Here is a 22,071-nt window from a genome sequence, read left to right on the forward strand (position 1 = left end):
ATCAACCAAGCACCGTACTCTCCAGATATGGCCCCGTGTGACTTTTTCCTCTTCCCCAGACTCAAATTTCCATTGCGAGGAACGCGTTTTGAGACCATAGAAACCATAAAATTGAATTCGCTGCGTGAACTAAAGGCCAGACCTTCGGCGGCCTATAAAACTTGTATGGAAAATTGGATCAAGCGTTGGCATGCATGTATTGCCGCACAGAGTACTTTGAAGGCGATAATAACGAAATTTATTAAAAATTGAAATGTTGCGTTTTGCCTTTCTCATATAGAAAGGTTATGCAATCACTTGAAAAACCGACTAGTGAAAATTGGCCCGGAGGGCCAAGTGTCATATACCATTCGACTCAGTTCATCGAGCTGAGCAATGTCTGTGTGTGTATGTATGTGTGTATGTGTATGTGTCAAATAATCTCACTAGGTTTTCTCGGAGATGGCTGAACCGATTTTGACAAACCTAGATTCAAATGAAAGGTCTCGTGGTCCGACTTCCGGTTCCGGAGTTATAGGGTAAAGTGTGTTCAATATTGTACACCGTCACCAGCGAAACAAAAAACGTAAAAAAATTCCTAAACTGGCCTCAAAACTACACAAATCGATAGTCGTTATCAGTAGGCAACTAAACAAACCGATTCCGGCTATCCTGTTTCCCGGTATTCGGACCCGGAAGTACCGGAAATAGTGGATCTCACTCACTTTTCTCAGCGATCGTTTCACCGATTTCCACAAACTGAGATTCAAATGAAAGGTCTTCCGGTTCCATACGGAATTCCTAAATTTCATCCGGATCCGATATTGTACACCGTCACTTAAAATATTTTCGGATGCAACAAACATTTTAATCGTAATTTAGAGTGCGATGGCAGAAATGTATAAAATCTTCAAAATTTGAATAAAAACTAGTAGAGTTTGTGTGTTATGTTACGCAATCAAAGCACTGTTTTATTCTGTATTTTATGCACAAACAATCTCTTGGTTTCTTTCAAAAATCGAAGAGAAAATTTTTGAATAGAATACCACAATATTATATGTACATGAGAAAGGCATCATTACACCACTAGGTGGATTAAAACAGGTTTTTAATAAAATTCCGGTTCTTTTTTGATCATAAGGTATTGTTAGCGTTTTCGCTGAAAAATGTATAAAGCTACTTAGCAAGATCTTTTTTAGTAAAATTTTACTTGTCATCCTGGTTTGGCACCTTTTCACCTTGTACGCCTTCAGTTCTTGACTCTACGTCACTTATTGTTCGTATGATTTTGTATTCCCAACTTTGCGAGCCTCATTTCATACAAAAAGATTGGAATTTTTCTTAATAATGGCTTCCATTTTCTTATCCAATTGTTGGGACCAGTGATGGCATTTCACTACAGTGCGTAAGTTTCATTCATACAATGCGGATGCATTTGGTGGGCACCACACAACAAGGAAACAGACAGACTTTAAGTGTGTGCTTGTTGAAGCTGATGCGAGAGAACCACAATACCTTCGCAATCGCTCTCACGTGCTCTTGCCTAAATACACCTAAGTCATCACTGGCGCGTGATGGTGAGCGTAAGAAAAAAACGAAAATTCAGCGATAAATTGTTTTTTTTGCGTTTCTCATATAAAAAGGTTATGCAATCACTTGTACACCCGACTAGTGAAAATTAGCCCGGGAGCCAAGTGTCATATACCATTTGACTCAGTACATCTAGCTGAGCAATGTGTGTGTCTGTGTCTGTGTGTGTGCCTTTTTTTATTAGGAGGTGAAATCGTCAGATCATCAAGCTACCTGCACATAAGTGAACTTGGTATGTGGGAGTCGAGCCCGAACTAAAACACCCCCTAAGTTTCGTTCCCCTTATCCTTCCGGGACTACCATAAGGTTGTAGTTATTACTTCGGCAGGGGGCTGTGCTGAAGCATCATAACTCTCGATTCGCTGGCACCTCGATTACCTAGGACTAGTCTACGTCGCGAACTACTCGGCTAAGCCCCGATGATAGATCTAGCCTACACCGATGGACGATGGAAGTTTCTCCGGACCGACGTTCCCAAACCCCGTGAACGGTTCGAATGGCAGGGTGCATGGGCCAGTGGAGGATGACTTCCGGTTCACTGGTGCCCCGACGATCCATACCAGAGCTGCGTAGCAAACTACTCCCCGTCGAAGGATCTAGACTACGCCGACGGAGTGCTCCCCGGCGAAAGAGTTCTTCCCGACACCGAATCTCGTATTTCACCACGCGGAACACTCGAATGAGTGTCGTGGTTAGTCCGGTAATTCCGGTTGGAGCATGGCTTCCGGTTTACTGGCGCCCCGGCGACTCGATTTCGGTGCTGCGATTTCTACTCGGTTAGTCCTCGGCGAAAGATCTAACCTACACCGACGGAGAGTTCCCCGGCGAAGGAAGTTCTCCCGACCCGATTATTCATGATTATGTCGCCGGGACGCTCGAAGTAGTGCCGAGGTCGGTCCGGTGATTCCGGTTGGAGCCTGGCTTCCGGTTCACTGGCGCCCCGACGACTCGACTGCTGTGGCTTCTACTCGGCTAGTCCCCGACAAAGGATCTACCCTACCCCGACGAAGAATTCCCCGACGATGGATGCTCTCCAGAAGTTTTCCGAGCGTATCCAACAGGCAGATCGGCCTGTACGATGCTGGATCTCCCAGCTGCTTTCCTGATTTTGGCATTTGGCAAATGCGGATGCATTTGGTGGGCACCACACAACAAGGAAACAGACAGACTTTAAGTGTGTGCTTGTTGAAGCTGATGCGAGAGAACCACAATACCTTCGCAATCGCTCTCACGTGCTCTTGCCTAAATACACCTAAGTCATCACTGGCGCGTGATGGTGAGCGTAAGAAAAAAACGAAAATTCAGCGATAAATTGTTTTTTTTTTGCGTTTCTCATATAAAAAGGTAGTTATTACTTCGGCAGGGGGCGTCTACTGTTCCCTCGTTCAATCTTCCTCGGCATTGCTGCATCACATGCTGTTGCTAACGCTTTCGTCAACCATCCTGGGTCGAAGTTTACCGCATCGCTGTTTGGCCGAAGTGCCTCGATGAAACTCTCCTTATCGAATTCCTTCGTATTCCACCTCCGCTCGTAAGTCCTAGTTCTCTGTATGGACGTGGGAGCTCTCTGGCCTATCTTGTAGAGTCCATGTCTCCAATCTTTCCAGTCCATGTCTTCGATCAACGATGGACTACAGAATGTAATGTCGATGATTGATTCACGGCCGTCTTTGCGGAATGTGCTGACTGTTCCTCCGTCCATCTTGGAGGCGCGTAGCAGCTACATACGAAGAGACCGTTGAATTTGGCGATTATAATCCTTCGTAAGAGTTTTCCACCACTTTCTGTATAGAGAATCTGCCCATGACTTGTGTGTGTGTCAAATAATCAAATAATCTCACTAGGTTTTCTCGGAGATGGCCGTAAAATTTTTTCTAAACTGAACTCAAAACCGTTATTCCCAACCTTAGGGATAAATAAAAGGTCTTACGATCCTACCAAAAATTACTGCATATTTTTGGATACAACAAAAATTTAAATCGTCGTTTAGAGTACAATGGCAAAAGCGTATTTTCAAAATTTCGACTGCGATTATACCGGTTCTCGGGTTCCGGTGCTGGAAGTACATATAATAGTGAACCCACTTCGTTTTCTAATGGATGGCCTAACCGATCAGAGAACTGTTTCATTCTCTATGTTATACTAGTTAATACACAAACAAACCCTTAGTTTCTTGCAAAAATCGAAGAGAAACATTTTGAATAGAATACCACTGTATTATATATGAGAATGGCATCATTACATTACTAGGTGGATTAGCACTTTGGTGCGATTCAGTGCTAGAGGTAAAAGAAAATAAACACGCACACTCATGATGCACATTACATACGAAATGGGTGTATATATGTAAAAGAGAAGAGCTTTCGTTGAAGTTATCTCTGCGAGGGGAAAAATTTCGCTTGCTCTTCGTCACACAGACGAGATGGACCTCTCTGGTAGGGACCATACTTTTCGATTTCTGTCTTCTCCAATACTTTGTATACAGTCAAGGGCTGGTAAAATGTTATTCAAACACAAAACACGGTACTTTTCGGTAGTTTCAGTTTCTTGGAAAACCGATAAATTCGGATTTGGCTGCCGATCGTAAAAAATACGTTTGCGCACTTCCATTGACTTAAAACCATTACTGTAAAATATTTGCGTAGTCCGTTCGACGAGACTCGAACTGCAAATCCATTTATTTGTTATTTAGTTCAAATATTTAGTTCACAAGTATGTTTACTTACAATTAGTTTTACTTCTAAAGATAATTCCCCGTCTGATCAACAATTGTACGACCTAGAATCGTCTCCTACAATAGAGATATGCATATAACGTCACGCTCGGGAAATTATTGTCTCACCTTACGAGTGATAAATTTACTATTTTAATCCTACTAATTTCCGCACGCTCTATGGCGTAATCACTGGGCTTAGATTATCGCAAACAGTATTTCCTGAGTAGGGGATATGGTAGGTAAGCATGTATGTAAGCATCTATGTATGTAACTATTTACGCACCTGTAAAATACTTAATCCGTCTAACTATCCCTAACTCGGAACTCGTTACAACATACTAAGAGTAAAGAAATCAATTTTCACACGTGTTCAGTATCAAGCTTCTCTCACTTCTCTTCTTCATCAATCATCCAGGTTATAACTATTGCCAACTTTGACGTATTGCACCGATATGATACGATGACAGTTCTCTTCGTGGACAAAGGGCTTATCTTGTCATAACAATTACTGTACTGAATTTGAGACTACACAACAGCACGTACTGCTAGACACAATTGCTTACAGAAAACAAGTTTTTCTTGAAAATTATTGGTGGCCCCAAAAAACTAATTCGCGGACCTCCAGGGGTTTACAGGTTGGGAATGGCTGGTCTAGTCAACTATGTATGTTCATCACAATATTTGCATGGTAGCAATAGCTTTTCCGTTTCTCGAATGTATCACGTTGGAGGACTATTTAACCTTACTTGAAATTGTGATTTTACCGGTAGTCTAAAGGTGAGATAACTAAGTACTTACAAGTTCCTATCTTATGGATCCTCGTGTGCCTATGATGACATTTGGTTAATTGAATGGCGGCGACTGCTATCTCCGTATGCGTAAGTAACAGAATGAGAGGGTGCAATTTAGTTCGGGGCGGCACTCGCCCCGGGCATTTTAAATTTTCATGATTGATCAAAGCTCAAATCCATGTCAGTCAAGATTAATCTAAAAATTACACTCTAAAAATTCAATGATACCAAAATTATCTAAATGGGTTCTATATTAACGAAGATACAGCCATTTGAAAATACCATTCCGACTGTCTTTGCTCTGAAAGTATTATTCTTTCCACTCTAAAACTTTACCTGGATTGAGTCAAACCCCTAAGTTAACTTTTTCAATAGGTCCTAGTTTGAAAATTTGTAATTTGTTTATTTACTTTTAACTATTTTCATTATGCAAACAATAACGTAGGTTTTTAGGATCGCTTATTTGAAACCTAAAGAAAAGACGCACGTTATATGTCTTGGTCGAATTTTTGTATCTTTATTAGATTTCTCGGCATAGGCTGTTGAAAAAAAGCTCTCTAAGTAAAAGCGGAGTTTCAGAAAATCGTTTCTCAAAAATTCCACACATCATAATGGAATTTAATAGTACGTATCGAATATTTTTGTGTTCTTAACCGAAAAACAATAGTTGGATGGAAAAAAAGATGTGGTATTGTGTGGAATGCCCGCTATGCAAGGCTCAAGCCAAATAGAATAATACAAAAAATAATTGATGTCTAGATTATATTCATAGTAAAACATGTCTTTTTGTCAGCCTTTTCTTGTAGAGATCACCAGAAGAGAACAGATTTCACCCCCAATTTCATCAATTTCAATTTGTCATTTGTCATACTGAATATTGATGGGTGAAAAAGGCGGCCGTGGACATACATATCAGCCCAGGAAGTTTTTTAGACTATGAAATCGTTGTCGACGTTCTGTACATTGAGAATCGATTGCAAAGCCAGTCGATTCCAAATGGGATGCTCCACACATTGTTTGTTAGTGCTTAACGTATTTCATTGATGTTATGTAAATTTCTACCTTAACTTTGATTGCACATTGGAAAATCAAAGTTTATCTGTAACATTGTTAGATTCACCGTTGGGTTTTTCTCGGGAGGAAACATTCATTGTTATAGTGATGCTGGGAACATTTTTCATGGTATCTAGCGATGTCGTATTTATTTGGATGACATAGTAATCCCAGTCAAAACAGGATACGAAAAGCTTTACAATACATCTGATAACATTTGTGCTATGCGTGATCGAAAGTGAGTTGATTCCACTTTCCAAATTTCTTTTAGTTCTACACATTTTTGTGAGCTTTAAGAGAAAAAAATTTAAAGAGAATTTTCGTTTGATAAGTTTCTCTGCTAAAGTTCTGCGAAAAGTGTCATGCCAACATAGAAATATGTTGAAGTCAGTTATTCCAGCTGTGTGACGTGTCGAAAGTCACCCAACAGGGAGAAAACTTTATCGTAATGCTCTGGAATAAAACTCTGCATATAAGAAGAACGGTGGAATTGATAAGCAGAACGTAAAGTTGATTGTAGGAGAACGACACTTATAATGTGTCGGTATTGTCGCTAAGTTGAATTGAATATCTGCATAATAGTGTCGTAATGATAGTTGAGGAATTTGACATCAGGAATTCCCCAAATAACAGTAAAGGAAATGAAAACTGAATCCGTTTCCGCAGTTGAATGCTGCCTACACAATTGCTATAAGTAAGTGATTTAATGTGGCCCGCGAATTGAAACAGATATATTTACATATTTAACAGCTTCTCAACCACATCATCACGGCTATAGTTTTCCAGACTATTGATTGAGTATTCATAACATGTTTTGAAACATAACGACCGCATGTTAATCGTTATTCTAGCGGCGGCACGGGTTGAGTTAAAAATAGAGTGAGAGGAGGTTGCATGTTTGTCAATTTAAAATCAAAACTCGAACTGACTTGATGACAAAATGAAAGTAAAATCGGCGAAACAAATTGCTGAAGCATTTTCTGTCTTCTCATGAGATCATATCTATGATTAAAGACATTATAAGCAAAATGATTTAAATCTTGAAAATGTAATCATGGATTTGTTGGCGTGTAGGAACCCATTTATCATTTAGGGGTTAGCCTATATTTGTGCTTAGGGCACAAAACCGTTTTTACTGTTCTTTACGTTTCGTCTTAGACTCGTCAGTGCAGAGCAGTTCAAATTGAACTGCTTATTGCAAACTTAAACAGTTCAACTTGAACCGCTAAGCAGACGTAAAGTTAATGCTATTTGCAAAACACCGACCGAAAACGTTGTTTTCGGTTTATTCTGGCCGATGCAGGTATGGTCATTTAGGGGTTAGCCTATGTTTATGCTTAGGGCACATAACCGTTTTTACTGACGAGTCTAAGACAAAACGTAAAGAACAGTAAAAACGGTTATGTGCCCTAAGCACAAACATAGGTTAACCCCTAAATGACCATACCTGCATCGGCCAGAATAAGCCGAAAACAACGTTTTTGAAAATTGTATGAGTACTACGTGCATCGTCATTCGAATACAGTCTTGTGACGATTGTGGTTTCTGAAATTGGAACGAAAGAATGGTATTTCTGTGTGCCTGGAAACATTTTGGTATCTTTATAAACACTACTCCACTCGGTCACACCCCTTCATATTCATATTCTTCTTGTGACACGTAACAAAAAGACATGGTCGTGAATGCATCTCAACGTCTCTCCTCTGCCCATTCATATAATTGTTTTGCAGTTGTGATTGGGTGTTCATGTAGTTTAGCCAAGCTTCCACGTCGTGTCATTTGTTTTAAATTACCCCCGAGTCCATCACATGGTCCTTTACAATGAGAAGTTGCAAAAAATGCCGCTCAGCCCTGGGGCCCTGGCTCCTCCTGAAAACAGAAACAGAAAAAAAAGTTTGATACGAAGTGAACAGTGTCTTAACTAAATAAAATGGAAATCAAATACAGGGCAAAATAAACTACAATAATAATAAGACACTTAATTGTTCTGGATGACTGGAAAGAAAAAGTGCGCGAGCTTACCATAGTTGAGCAAGATTCTGCAAATTAGAACACCTGAGGGCGTCATGTTCGCAAAAAAGGATGTTGCCAATAATGTGTTCGGGAAATGTGAGAGCTGGATATCTTGTTAATATGATGTATTTGGGTGGAGAACCACTTATCGTATGAACAGTAAAAGTGGAACATATAAAAGTGGAACATATAGAGACCAATTCGACTCAAGACTGATTTTTTAAAAGGGCGTATGTATTTTTGAATCGCCTTTCTTCAACTCGGAAACTGTAAATTGTACAAAAATAGTGTCCAAGAAAAGTTGTAGGAAATTATTTGAACACTTTTAAAAAAATATGTGCTGTGATAAAAAGTTGAATACTATTTCAACAATCAGAAATCCAAAAAAAAAAAAACTAAAATTAGAAGAAAAACGTCTCTTTAATATTTTTAAAATAATTTTTTTTAACCTTAACTCAAAGTCTTCATTTTGGTGTACAATTTGTTAGTGTGAATTTGACGAAATTACAGCTAAAACCCTTATTGGCAGAACTTCAATTTTTTGATAAAAATTTGTTGATCAGACACCGTAAATTTTTACCGTTTAAAAAAAACCAATCGTTCTCGCTTTATATTGCATGAGCGTTTGACTATGAGAAAGCTCTGTTGAAAGTGGGTGCCGCGTAACGTAACAAAACGGAATTTTTGCGTCGATATGTGACAGTGGATGAAACATGGATTCATCGCTTCACTCCGTAATCAAAACGATCGTTATCTGAGTGGACAGCAACTGTTGAAGCTCGTCTATAGCATCCGAAAGCACAAAATGTTCATGACCTTGGTATTTAGGGATGTGCGTAGTGTAATATTTATCGACTATCTTGATAAAGAAAATACAATTAACAGTGAATATTCTATACCGTTATTAGAGCGTGTGAAAGCTGCAATTGAAAAGAAACGACCGCATATGGCAAAGAAAAGAATTTTGTTTCATCAAGACAACGCACCGTGTCACAAGTCAATCAAAGCAATGGTAAAACTACATGAATTGAACTTCGAAAATGCTCCCAAATCCACCGTATTCCCCAGATTTGGCTACCAGCAATTGTTGTCTGTTCGCAGATCTGAAAAAAAAATTTTTTTCGCCGGTAAGAAATTTCGTACCAATGAAGAAGTTATCGCTGAAACTGAGTTCTATTTTGAGGCAAAAGATAAATCGTTCTACAAAAGTGGTATTGAAATGTTAGAGCGGCGCTGGAATAATTGCGTTGTAATTGATGGCGATTACGTTGATGAATAAAGTTAATTTTGAACCAAAAAAATCGTGTTCTCTTTGTTAGGCCCGGGACTTTTTTAGCCCATGCGTTACATGAAAATGTATCTTATGTTTGCTTGATGAATATTTTTGCTTTTGAGTTGAAACACAACAATCAATGATAATTTTTTTTGTATAGGAATATTAAACATTCATTAGATAACTTGAAATGAACTGTTTTCATTCACCTAGTTGTGTAATGATGCCTTTCTCATATCTAACATATTCTCATATATAAATGTGATGTATTCTACAAAATAATTTTCTTTGATTCTTGAAAAATAAAAAGGATTGTCCATAAACTAGTATAACCTACAGAGTAAAACAGTACTCAGGTCGGTTAGGTCATCTCTGAGGAAACGAAGTGAGGTGAGTTCCACTATTGCAGGTACTACCGAAACCAGAGTCTGGGAACCGGTATAATTGAAGTTCGAGAAAAATGAATTCGATCCATTTTTGAGTCTATGGTCATAATCTCCGGTCGGTAATCGAAAACCGGGAACCAGGAAGGCCGAAATATTTTTTTTTGCTGTATACTGACAATGACTACCGATTGGAATAGTTTTGAGGCGAGTTTAAAAATTATTTCACGTACTTCGCCGCTTTCAGTGACGGTATAAATTTTTTTAACTATCTTCACCCTGTAAATCCGGAACTGGAAGTAGGAATCAGACGAAATTCAGGAATTCAATATGGAACTATAAGACCTTTCAGCTTAACATGAGTTTGTGCAAATCGGTTAAGCCATCGCAGAGAAAAGTGAGTGAGATCCATTTGGGAATATATAATCACTATTTCCTGTGCTTCCGGAATCGAAAAACTGGAACCAGGATAGCCGAAATCGATTTGTTTGGTTGTTTACTGATAATTGCAACCAATTGGAGTAGTTCCGAGGCCAGATTAGAAGTAGATTTACGTTTTTTGTTTTGCCGCTTTACATGACGGTATAAAATTACATAATACATTTTACCCTATAATTCCGGAACCGATAGTCAGTTCCTGATAAAATTTAAGATTATTGTTTGGGATTATGATACCTTGCATTTAAAGCTAAGATTGGTTACGCCATCTTTGAGAAAAGTGAGGAAGAAATTTGAAATTGGATTTTTTTCACTAGTCACCCTGTAATTCCGGAACCGGAAGTCAAATCCAAATAAAATTCAGGAACTTAGTATGAAGCAATTATATCTTTCATTTGAATCTAAGTTTGTGAGAATCGGTTCAGCCGTCTCTGAGAAAAGTTCGTGCACTTATTTTCATTTTTTTACACATATCACCCTGTAATTCCTGAACCGGAAGTCGGATTCGAACAAAACACAGGAACTTTATATGGGGTTACAAGACCTTTCATACTAATCTAGGTTCATGAAAAACGATTCAGCCATCTTCGAGAAAGTGAATGCATTAAAATGTTACATACATACATTCATACACACACACATCCAAATATTTTGCGTATTCGACGAACTTTCACAGTGATTGAACCTTTCTATATGAGAAAGACAAAAATGTAAATAGCCTCTTTTTCTACGTGCGGTTTCCCACTCTGAGGTATGGAGTCTCACCTAGATTTGTATTTTGTATTCAATTAGAAATATTATAAAAAACTTTATTTTTAATTTATAATAAGGAGTGTATCGATAAGTTGTTAGCAACATTCAAACAGTTATTACTCGGAAATGGCTTAATTTTTTGCAGCGTGTTTTGCGGTGACATGTTTGTTTACATGTCAATAACAGCTGCGCAATCGATTGATTTCGGTACGGTTTATCGTTTCAATGATGAGTCGAATTGATCCGGAAACGCGAAAGAAAATTCTGCACACTTGGTGCTCAGAAAGTGGTGTCACGTACAACGAAATTGCAAAACGGGTGAAAGTGCACCACACCAGAGTCAAAAATATTATCGAGAAGTTCGGTGAGACCCTTTCCATGAAGGATTTGCCCCGATCCGGTAGGAAAACGGGTCCCAGTCAGCCCGGCCGGGACTTAAAAGTGGTTGAGTACATCAGGAAAACAAAAGCGCGAAAACTGTATAACCGGATTCTACAGAATAAAGACGGATGCATCCTGATCGACGACGAAACCTACGCCAAGGAAGACTCTCGAGCGCTGCCCGGACCGCAATATTATACGAAATCGGTGTACCAGGACCTGGATGACGCTGACACCACAGTGGCGATGGAAAAGTTTGGGCAGAAGGTGTTGGTCTGGCAAGCAATTTGTACCTGTGGTTTGCGGTCGTCGATTTTATTCACGAAGGGCACAATTAACGCCAAGGTGTACGAGGAAGAATGTTTGAAGAAGAGAATGCTGCCACTGTACAGAAAGCAAAAGGCACCTCCTCTCTTCTGGCCGGATTTGGCTTCAGCCCACTACGCCAACTCCGTTCTACAGTGGTTGTAAAAAAAATAACGCACAATTCGTAGAAAAGGACATCAACCCACCGAACTGCACGGATCTTCGGCCAATTGAAAGGTATTGGGCAATTGTCAAGTGGCATTTTCGGAAGGAAGGTACAGTGTCCCAAAACATGCAGGAGTTCACAAAAAACTGGACAGCTGCCACCAGGAAAGTCACAAAAGTAACTGTGCAGAATTTAATGAAGAATGTCAAGTCTAAAGTGCGAGCGTTTCACAGAAACTAAGATTTTCTTTAATATAATCAGTGAAATGCATAAAAATGTAATTTTTCTACAATATATCGAAAACTGATGTCAAAATATGTTTTTTTTTTTCGCTTTTTTATTCAATAATCAATGTTGCGATCCATCAACTTTTAATAACAATGAGTTATTTTCTCATTTCCGGGTTGGCGGGTAAGTCGATGCTTTTCACGCAGCCTGCCTAGGTTCGACTCCCAAGCCCGCACAAAGGGTCAGAAAGTTGTCTGGTTGGAAGAAGCACATGACCTCAAGGTTAAAACCTCTATAATCGAAACAAAAAAATGGTGCGGTATCTCACCCAAATTTATTCTTCAGGAGGGACTTGTTATTTTCGGGTCACTGGGTAACTGAATTTCAACCGGTTTTTAAATTGTGGCGTCCTCAAGGGAACAACACATGAAATATGTTGCTTTTTATTGACCGGAATCGAGCTCAGGTCGAGCTAGTGCTTTTTGTGAAAAACAAACGAACTGAAAGTTTCACTTGCTTCATTCGATGTCCGTTACAGAGACGAACGTTCGTGCGGATCTTCGATATGAGATACGGTTGCGGTCCCTTTCGGATCTTCTTTTAACAAAATAAAAAATGTTGCAACGCGTGCTCACTTTTGGCGGATGATTCTCAGTTCAGGAACTACATTCCTCCGGGTCAGAAAACTATTAAAGATAGCACAACGGCTTAACAGCGGATTTGATGTTTTTTCGGAAGCATAGCTTCCGCTCGCTTCGAAGCTCGATATCCCCCATTTTGTGCTGCGATGATGACGATGGTGACTGTGTGAAGGCAGATGGTTACAATGATTTATCGTTTTTAGTTGGTGTCATGTTATGTATTTGAATATATGTCGGCGCAGAACTTCGCCAGGCTTTAAGCATTACCGCTACATGCTTGAAACTTGTTTTGCATGTATGTAGACTCATCGCTATTGTACAGAAATTCGAGCTTCCTTGATGTTTGAATATTTTTCTAAAGAATAAGGTCGCAGTTAGTTAGCGGTTAATTTCCCAGAACATTTAACTTAATCATCACAAAATGTTGCAAATGAGAAATGTTTTTTTCATTTGTAGATGATAATAATTATTGCAGGAAATTATTATCGTTTTCGTTCGAGACGGAAACGAATATATGTTCGATCCACAAATGATATAAAATGCATATATTTGAATGCATCATTAAAATACAATCGCAAACGATAACAATTACAAATTTATAATCAAAGTTTCACGGAATGTAATTTCGTTCTTTAAATTGTTTTCGCCCTATTTGCTTAACGTGTTGAAGCGTGAACAGATAAGTTTTATGTTGAAAGGTGAAATGTAGTCCAAAAACCTTTTTAATCCACCTAGTGGTGTAATGATGACATTCTCATATTAATCATACTAAAACTGTGATATTCTTCAAAATAATTTTCGATTCTTTAAAGAATCACCGAAATCGGTTTGTTTGACCGTCTACTGATAAAAACTTTCAATTGGAGAAGATTTGAGGTCGATTTAGAAATTTTTTTACGATTTTTCACCCTTTTCAGTGATGGTATACAATTTTTAACAGACTTTACCCTATATTTCCGGAAGTGGTATAAAATTTTTAACAGACTTTACTCTATCTTTCCGGAAGTCTCATACGGATGAAATTCAGGAATTACGCATGGGACTACAGGAACTTTCATTTGAACCTAAGTTTGTGAAAATCGGTTCAGCCATCTCCGAGAAAAGTCAGTGCAAAAAACGTTACATACACACATACTCACATACACACGAAACACACACACAGACGTTTTGCGTATTCGACGAACTGAGTCGAATGGTATATGATACTCGGCCCTCGGTTCAAAAGTCGGTTTTCACAGTGATTGCATAACCTTTCTATATGAAAAAGACAAAAAGGCGCGCAAAATGTTAACCGCTTGAGTTGACCGAATCGTCGCACAAAGCATAACAAGAAAAACCGACACATAGAAACCAGGAATATTTTCAGTGATTGAACGCAGTGTGCTTACCACTCGTTTAGTTGGCCTGTAAAAAAAACTCCGTGATTCGTAATGGGTTTTGTTAGTAATCACTATTACACTAGAACTATGAATCATGAGTAATTATGATTGACTAACATAAGGTTATATGTATATGTATTGACTAACATGCTTACCATGTATATGCTTAAGTTCAGTAACAAGCATGAATTCTCCTTCAAAGAACGATTGAAAACAAGAACACATTCAAGTATTTCGGTATCTTTGACAGTAGTTCACCAGGGATCAGGGTCATTTCGCCGAAAGCCATTTCGCCGAAAGGGTTATTTCGCCGAATGACATTTTGCCGAATGGGTCACTTCGCCGAAAGCCATTTCGCTGAAAGGGTCATTTTGCCGAATCCTGAAATCGTCTTGAAATCGTAATTAAAATTAATTTAAATTAAAGACAAACGAAAGATAATAGCGTTAAACGCCCGTTTTGTTGACCTACCATTGTACTTCTTGAATAATGATTGATTGTTGTACTCTTGAATAAAGAATGAGATTTATGAACCTCAAAAAGTAGTTCCCAAGCAGTGTTGGTGATTGCCGAAAATTTGACAGAAGCTGCTATATTGCTATCTATATTGTATACAACATTTTCAATCCGAAGATGCTACAAGAACTCGAATCTCTCAATGCATGCACCGCGAGAGAATTTTTCTACATTTCTTCGCTCCATTGCATACTCTGAGTATTTCACGGCCCTTAAAAAAATTACAGTCTGATAATGATCGTTGCTGTGTGGAATTTCCCAAGAGAAAATCGAAAGTTGACAATTATCGCAGAAAATCGAATCAATGATTCAACTTGATGATTCTCATACTAGATTGCAACATTTCAAAACCCTTGTGTCAAACATTCACAGACATTTTCATAGACACAACTTATACAAAGGTTACATGTACATAGTTAGAATAAGCGGCAATAGCAAAATGATTCTATAGCAATTATCCACTGCCCATACAGAATCGGATCGCGAAACGAGAATAAGCAACCGTTTGTTGCTTCAGAGAGAATCCCCACAGCAGCGAGCTAACCTTTGATTCTCAGAAATGTCATCGAAAGAAATTCACTCTCGCGCTGGTGTCTATTCTAGGTTAAATGAGCCATGCCGGGTTTTTGTTGTTGCGATGATATCCGTGTCTCTTTGATGGCACTGATTCAATCGTGTGAAGAGTTGCTGGTGAGTGTTCTTTGATACAATAAAAGCCACCCTTGTTCCCAAGGTAACTTGTTGACTATTAGCTAGTAAGCATCAAAGCAATTGCATAGGTGTACCTATCAGGCAAATTAAGGTGGTATTTTCCGTTTATTAAGTGAAAATGAAAAAATAAACACGAAACGACTTTCGGCGATATGACCCGCTCCCGTTCACCAGACCCTTCACACCGATAAGATGAAGTTTATGTAAAAACATTCACTTGACATGCATGATAAAGCATCGTCGAAGTTCATTATCGAATAGAACACTGTTAAAATAAATTACTAGACATTTACTGCCAATATATTCTATTCTAATTGACTTTCATTGTTACCTTCAAATAAGTAGAAAGTGATTATATTAGAATTTTGTGTCGATAGGCTTCCGCTACACTTGATGTACGCTAAGAATTGGCTGAGAAGTCTGCTGAACAAATGGTCAGATTCCACAATAAATGTAATACCAAGGCCATTGGCGCTGATTACCGTTCTCACTTCCACTTTCACATTCACATATGTCACTTCACTTGATTTTCCCTATTACCAGTATCACCAGAGATGCCATTTATACAGATTTATCTGTATTATACAGATTTTCACATTCGCATACAGACTTAATACAGAGTACAGATTTTATACAGATTTCTTAAACTTAATACAGATTTATACAGATTTCGCCAAATGTAAGAAAGAAAAAAATCAAACTTTTCCGTCTGAGCTATCTATTAATATTTTATTGCAGTGGTGATGTAAAAGTTTATTAATCAACGGACAAATCACAAATTAAAATGGAAATATTTTGTGCAAATATTTGATGAAGAACCAAGTAGTGAACACTAAAATACATTTGTATTATAATTTGATCTGATATTCAAGGAAGTCGTGGTATCAAGGAACTTTATTGTCAGACTGAGACTTGTACGACCTGACATGACGTTGCACATTGGACGTTGGAATTCCACAACATTTTCAAACTAGATAAGTTTTTGGAATTACAATGCAATTGTTTTTGTTGGAAGAACTATTACATTTCGTCGTTGAATATTCCTGTGAGTGCGACAATGACTTACGAAGATTTGAAGAATAAATGCTCATTGAATCTACTATTTTATAACTATAACCCATTGAAATCATTATCATTTTATTGTAGAAATTTCATATGATTAGTGAATACAGATGAATACAGATTATTTATGGTGAGAAATACAGATTTTCAATGAAAATATCTGGCATCTCTGAGTATCACGCATAGTGAAGTGATCACTGTAGTGGAAAAAACTCATTTTTTCAACGAAATGTTGGTGACGTGATGTTCATAATGACATCAAGTTCATCCAATCAATTACTTTTGCCTTTGAAGCGACTTCCGTACTGAGGACCTAAACTCACTTCACTCGATTTTCACCGTGGAGTGATACCGATAATAAGGGTCACAATCACTCACTTGATTTTCACCGTGTAGTGATACCGGTAATAAGGGCCGATATTTATTGAAGTTTTTTTTATTATCTAATACAAGTATATGGAGATTGTACAAAATAAATTATGTTCTGCAGTGCTGTAGTTGCGGTTAGTCACAGTTAGTCAGTGACTAACCAGCTCTTTAAACTGCAACCGAAAAAAATTGTTTTTGGAAATTTTGATAATGACTGATTCAAGTAACCTGAAGGGTGCAAAATAAATAATAATACAATTGTAAAAGGTGCCCATATAATTGCTCCCAGGGCGCAGGATGAAAGTAGTCTGGATTATAGTAAAATATCCTTCTGAGGGCGCAAATCATTATTTATTTTCAATCTATACAAATAACATCTTGTATGGATCATTTGGAAGGGCACCTTGGAAATGATTCCAGGGCGCAGACTCACGGTAGGAGAATTTAAAAAGGCGCCCACATAATTGCTTCCAGGGCGCAGGATGAAAGTAATCTTGATTATAAAAAAATATCCTTCTGAGGGCGCAAATCATTATTTATTTTCAATCCAAATAAATAACATCTTGTAAGGATAACTTGGACGGGTGCTTTGGAAATTATTCCAGGGCGCAGACTCACGGTAGGAGAATTAAAAAAAGCGCCCATATAATTACTCCCAGGGCGCAAGATGAAAGTAATCAGAAGGCGCAAATCATTATTTATTTTCAATCTGAATAAATAACATCTTGTAAGAAAAATTTAGAAGGGCGCTTTGAAAATGATTCCAGGGCGCAGACTCACGGTAGGAGAATTTAAAAAGGCGCCCACATAATTGCTTCCAGGGCGCAGGATGAAAGTTATATTGATTATAGTAAAATATCCTTCTGAGGGCGCAAATCATTATTTATTTTCAATCTCAATAAATAACATCTTGTAAGGATAATTTGGAAGGGCGCCTTGGAAATGATTCCAGGGCGCAGACTCACGGTAGAAGAATCGAAAAAGGCGCACAAATAATTGCTTCCGGGGCGCAGAATGAAAGTCATCTTGATTATTATAAATTATCCTTCTGAGGGCGCAAATCATTATTTATTTTCAATCTAAGTAAATAGCATCTTGTAAGGATAACTTGGACGGGTGCCTTGGAAATGATTCCAGGGCGCAGACTCACAGTAGGATAATTAAAAAAGGCGCCCATATAATTGCTCCCAGGGCGCAGGATGAAAGTAATCTTGAATACATATAATAATCCATCATCCTTCTGAGGAAGCAAGTTTTTATTTTTTCTCAAGCCAAATAAATAACATCTTGTAAGGATAATTTGGAACGGCGCTTTAGGAATGATTTCAGGGCGCAGGGTGCAAGTATTTTAAAATACATCAAATGATTCAACTTCTTTTCAAGCAAAAAAAATGTACGTCTAATTTGGAAGGGTGCCTCAGGAATGATTCAAGGGCGCAAAATCACGGTAGGAGAATTGAAAGCTAACTCCAGGGCGCATGGTGGAAATCTTTTTAAATACTTTATGTAATTCAACTGAGGGCGCAAATCATTATTTATATTCAAGCTAAATATGCTATTTATTTAGCTTGAATATACATAATGATTTGCGCCCTCAGTAGAATTAAATAGTAAGGAGTGTCTCAGGATTGACATCTGGGTGCGAAGCGAACTTTTTTTACCTAATACTACAAAGCTTTCGAAAGCATACATGGAGCGCAAATTATTTCTTTGTTTTGAGTTATATAAATAGAATCTCGGGAGGAAGCAATGAACAAGTCAGCTTTGAGCAGTGCTGCCTTAACAACAATTTTTGTAACATTTGTTATATTCAAACATAAAATAGACTAGCATTTATAACTATTTGTAATCTTCATTAACAGCTTTTACGTTGACTTTATTAAAAAATTGGACAATAATGATGTTTTGAGCAAGAAATGATGAAATTCAATAATTTTGAACGAGCTGAATTTTTATAAATACTCGCATCTTTTCTTCAAACTCGTCATTGTTTAGTAGAAGGTCGGTATAGTAGAATTAATTACCACATGAATGGAACTGATGGGGATTTCTTTGGTATTTTCCAATTTCTTATATGCTTCAGAGATGAGACTTGATGAAATTTTATCATTTTGAGGTTCAATATTTCTATAAATGTAGGATTAAATGTACTTGTGAAGCAAATAATAGCAGACTTCTTGGACATTCTCATCACAAGGAAGACGGAAAACATATCCTTTTTGATATATAGAAAGCTAACTAATACGGAAAATATTATACGATATACTTCTAATCATTATCATCAACATAAAATGGTAGCTTTTCATCATATGATTCATTGAATGCATAACCTAGCCCATGGAAAAAATGCGGTAAGAAACGAGAAAAAAAACAATTCTCTATATTGGAAAGGTCAATGGATATTCGGAGCAATCAATTCAAACAATTTTTGATAAAAAGAAAAACTGTTGAAAAAACAATCACTTACTACTTCAACCCAACCATCAGAAAATTTGAAAATAGTTTAAATAGATTCCAGCAATGATATTACACATCTGCCCAAAACAAAACTAAAAGGTCTGAATTTGGTATTCCGTATGAATAATGCTAGGATCTACATAAGACCATAGAGATACTTTGAAAAAATCCGGATCATATAAACAAAGTGCGCTTCGGAGAAATTAGATAAGGTTATCATTCCAAGTCAAAAATAGTTGAACATGCTTAAAAAATTATGAGCTTACAACGAATCACATTGAAATTTTATGTTAAGCATCTAACCGATGGAAACTAAACGTAGCTGAAAGTTTAAGAATATATGTAAATATAAACATACCATTTATTTAAATGTAACATAACAAAATGAGTTATCTGTAAGATGTAAAATGATTCACCTGTACTAGTACAACAGAGATAGCACCGCACTTTCCTCTCACTACTAGTATCTATTTCTGTTACTATTTCGTGACATTAGTGGGAAATAGTTATGAAATTTTTAATATTGTGGCAATAAATGGAATTTATTTTCTTAAAAAGCTATCCACTTTGCGCTAAAATAAACATTTTCTTCTGAATTTGATGTGATATTCGTATTTATCGGGTACTCAATTAGCTTAGTATTGGACGCCTTAAAAATTAAAAAATCATAATCAGAAGCAGATAAATATTCCTATAATATCGAAAAGTATACTGAAATCGAAAAGAGATATGGATTTTCTCTAGTTGATAACAAAACTTCTCAGTTTAATTTTACTGCCAAATAACAAAAACAAAATTGAAAAGCATAATCAGTTATTGATCTGCTCTGACATTACTGAAAACACCGCGAACAATGGCTAAAAATAGAATAGGTGGTAAAACATCATCGGGAATTTACATTTTAGTGATTTTATTCGTAACAACGAAAAAAATTCTATGATGGCTTCCATAACCGGTTCTCCCGAATTCAGAATATCTAACCCTTTTAACGCTATAGACTATGATAGCCGCTTGAATACGTTATGATTTTTTTCAATGATATGACAAGCTGTATTAATTCGAAAAGCTGTTTGCCGGTATTTTCTGTCAATGTACACTCGTTTGTGTACAAGACGCGTAGTACGAAATTGCATACACTTAGGCAATTTGACTAAAATGGAAAATAATCGCCAAAATATTGATAATGAACTAGTGTAGACTGGATTATAATATCGTCTAGCGCGGAAAAATGGTATCTACAATTCCTTCAAATGCAAATTTAAGAGAAATCGCAAAATCTTATGCACTTGTATACTGATATGACTTCACTGACTAGATATTTTCAGTGAACATTTTACAAGCCAGTTGTTATTCCTTATTACAAGATTTTGGGCCATGAACCGTGGAATTGAGACATATGCTTAATACAGTGAAGAACAATCCGGTACAATTGCTAGGAATGAATGCCGTCTTCAATCTACTATTTTAAACAAACTAGGATTGAAATAAGTTTTCACAGAATTTGCAAAACGTGCAAAAACATATAATGTTGTGAGTGTTGAAAATTATATGGCATGAATTCAACGATATGAACAAAAAATAAAAACTCATAGAGCAAACAATGGTAACTGAGTCACCCAAGCCGCTGATGAGTAAATGGTTCATGCAAATTTATATAGTCCCACTTGCTAACCAAGCTCAAATTACAGTAAGAACTAATAAATTTCATTTCAATCCCACATTAAGTCATTACAAAAGGAATTTTTGCGTCATTTGACAATTTATACAGTAAAATATCTGAAAATTTCTCAGTTCAAAATTTTTTTGTGATTTTACATCTTACAAGATGCACATAAAAGAAATATCATGTTTCAAACAAATTTATATGAATGTGTGATTTGAAAATTACATTAATTGTGTGATTTGAAAATTACATGGCTTGAAAACGAATGAAATAAAAAACAAAATATCGATAACAAACTCCGCGACTTGAACAAACAAGCATCAGATCTCAAAGCGCGTCAGATAATCGACCGAGCCACAGAAGCACATACCTGCTTAGTGAATAATTGATACATCTAAACGCATACAGCGTAACATTTACAATTTTTTTCTGTGTTAATAAAATGGAATTACACAAACAGTGAAAACGGAAATCTGCATTAGACACAATTTTCAAATAAATGTAACATAAATTTCAAAAAATCTATTCACATATTAATGTTAAATTTATTGTCTGTTTTTTTTTTATGCGGAGTAAACTTTAAAATAAATAATTCTCATTTTTCTTTCTATCAGTTGTATTTTCCATCATGATTAATTGAAATAAACATGTTTAGCGCATGAATTTCACTTACCGCTTCCACACGAGTAACTAGTACGACCGTTTGAAGTTATATATACGATTTACCTGACCAGCAGATATGTGTTTCTGTGGTTTAATTAATAAACGGACGCTCTGTAATCAAAAGGTTCTTGGTTCAAATCCTAGTTTTATTAATCGAGGTTATCTTTTTTATTTCGATTAATTTCTTGTATCATTTTTTTCAAATCACTCGAACATTTCTGTTATTTCTGATGGATACTTTTTGTTACATCTGATTCAATTGAATTTTACAGGTTTCTTTCAAACTGCGAAGTGGTATCGGTGCAAAAAATGTAGCACAGGTTTAGTGCAATTGGCAATTGGTTTCAGTACATCCTCCTCTACACACGGGGCCTTTAACATTATCGATTATTTCATGTTCTAAATCAGTTTAGGTTGCATGTTAAGCATGATCTGATATTTTCAAGTATCATGCATATGGTGATATATGCAATTTCAACTGGATTTTGATGATTCACGGCAAACACGCGCGGTTAACTAAATTAAGTTACATTGAAATAA

General features: G+C 37.0%; 1 protein-coding gene across 1 annotated transcript in view; it reads right to left on the reverse strand.

The window, feature by feature from the left end:
* Positions 1–12,759: 12,759 nt before the first annotated feature.
* The window catches only part of LOC131434090 (uncharacterized), a 31,174-nt gene continuing 21,862 nt past the window's right edge, over positions 12,760–22,071 (reverse strand). The window contains exon 3 of the mRNA XM_058600737.1: positions 12,760–12,873. Coding sequence (XP_058456720.1) covers positions 12,760–12,873 — 114 coding nt within the window. The remainder of the gene's footprint in view (positions 12,874–22,071) is intronic.

This window comes from Malaya genurostris, chromosome 3 (assembly GCF_030247185.1).
Source record: "Malaya genurostris strain Urasoe2022 chromosome 3, Malgen_1.1, whole genome shotgun sequence".
Lineage (NCBI taxonomy): Eukaryota > Metazoa > Arthropoda > Insecta > Diptera > Culicidae > Malaya > Malaya genurostris.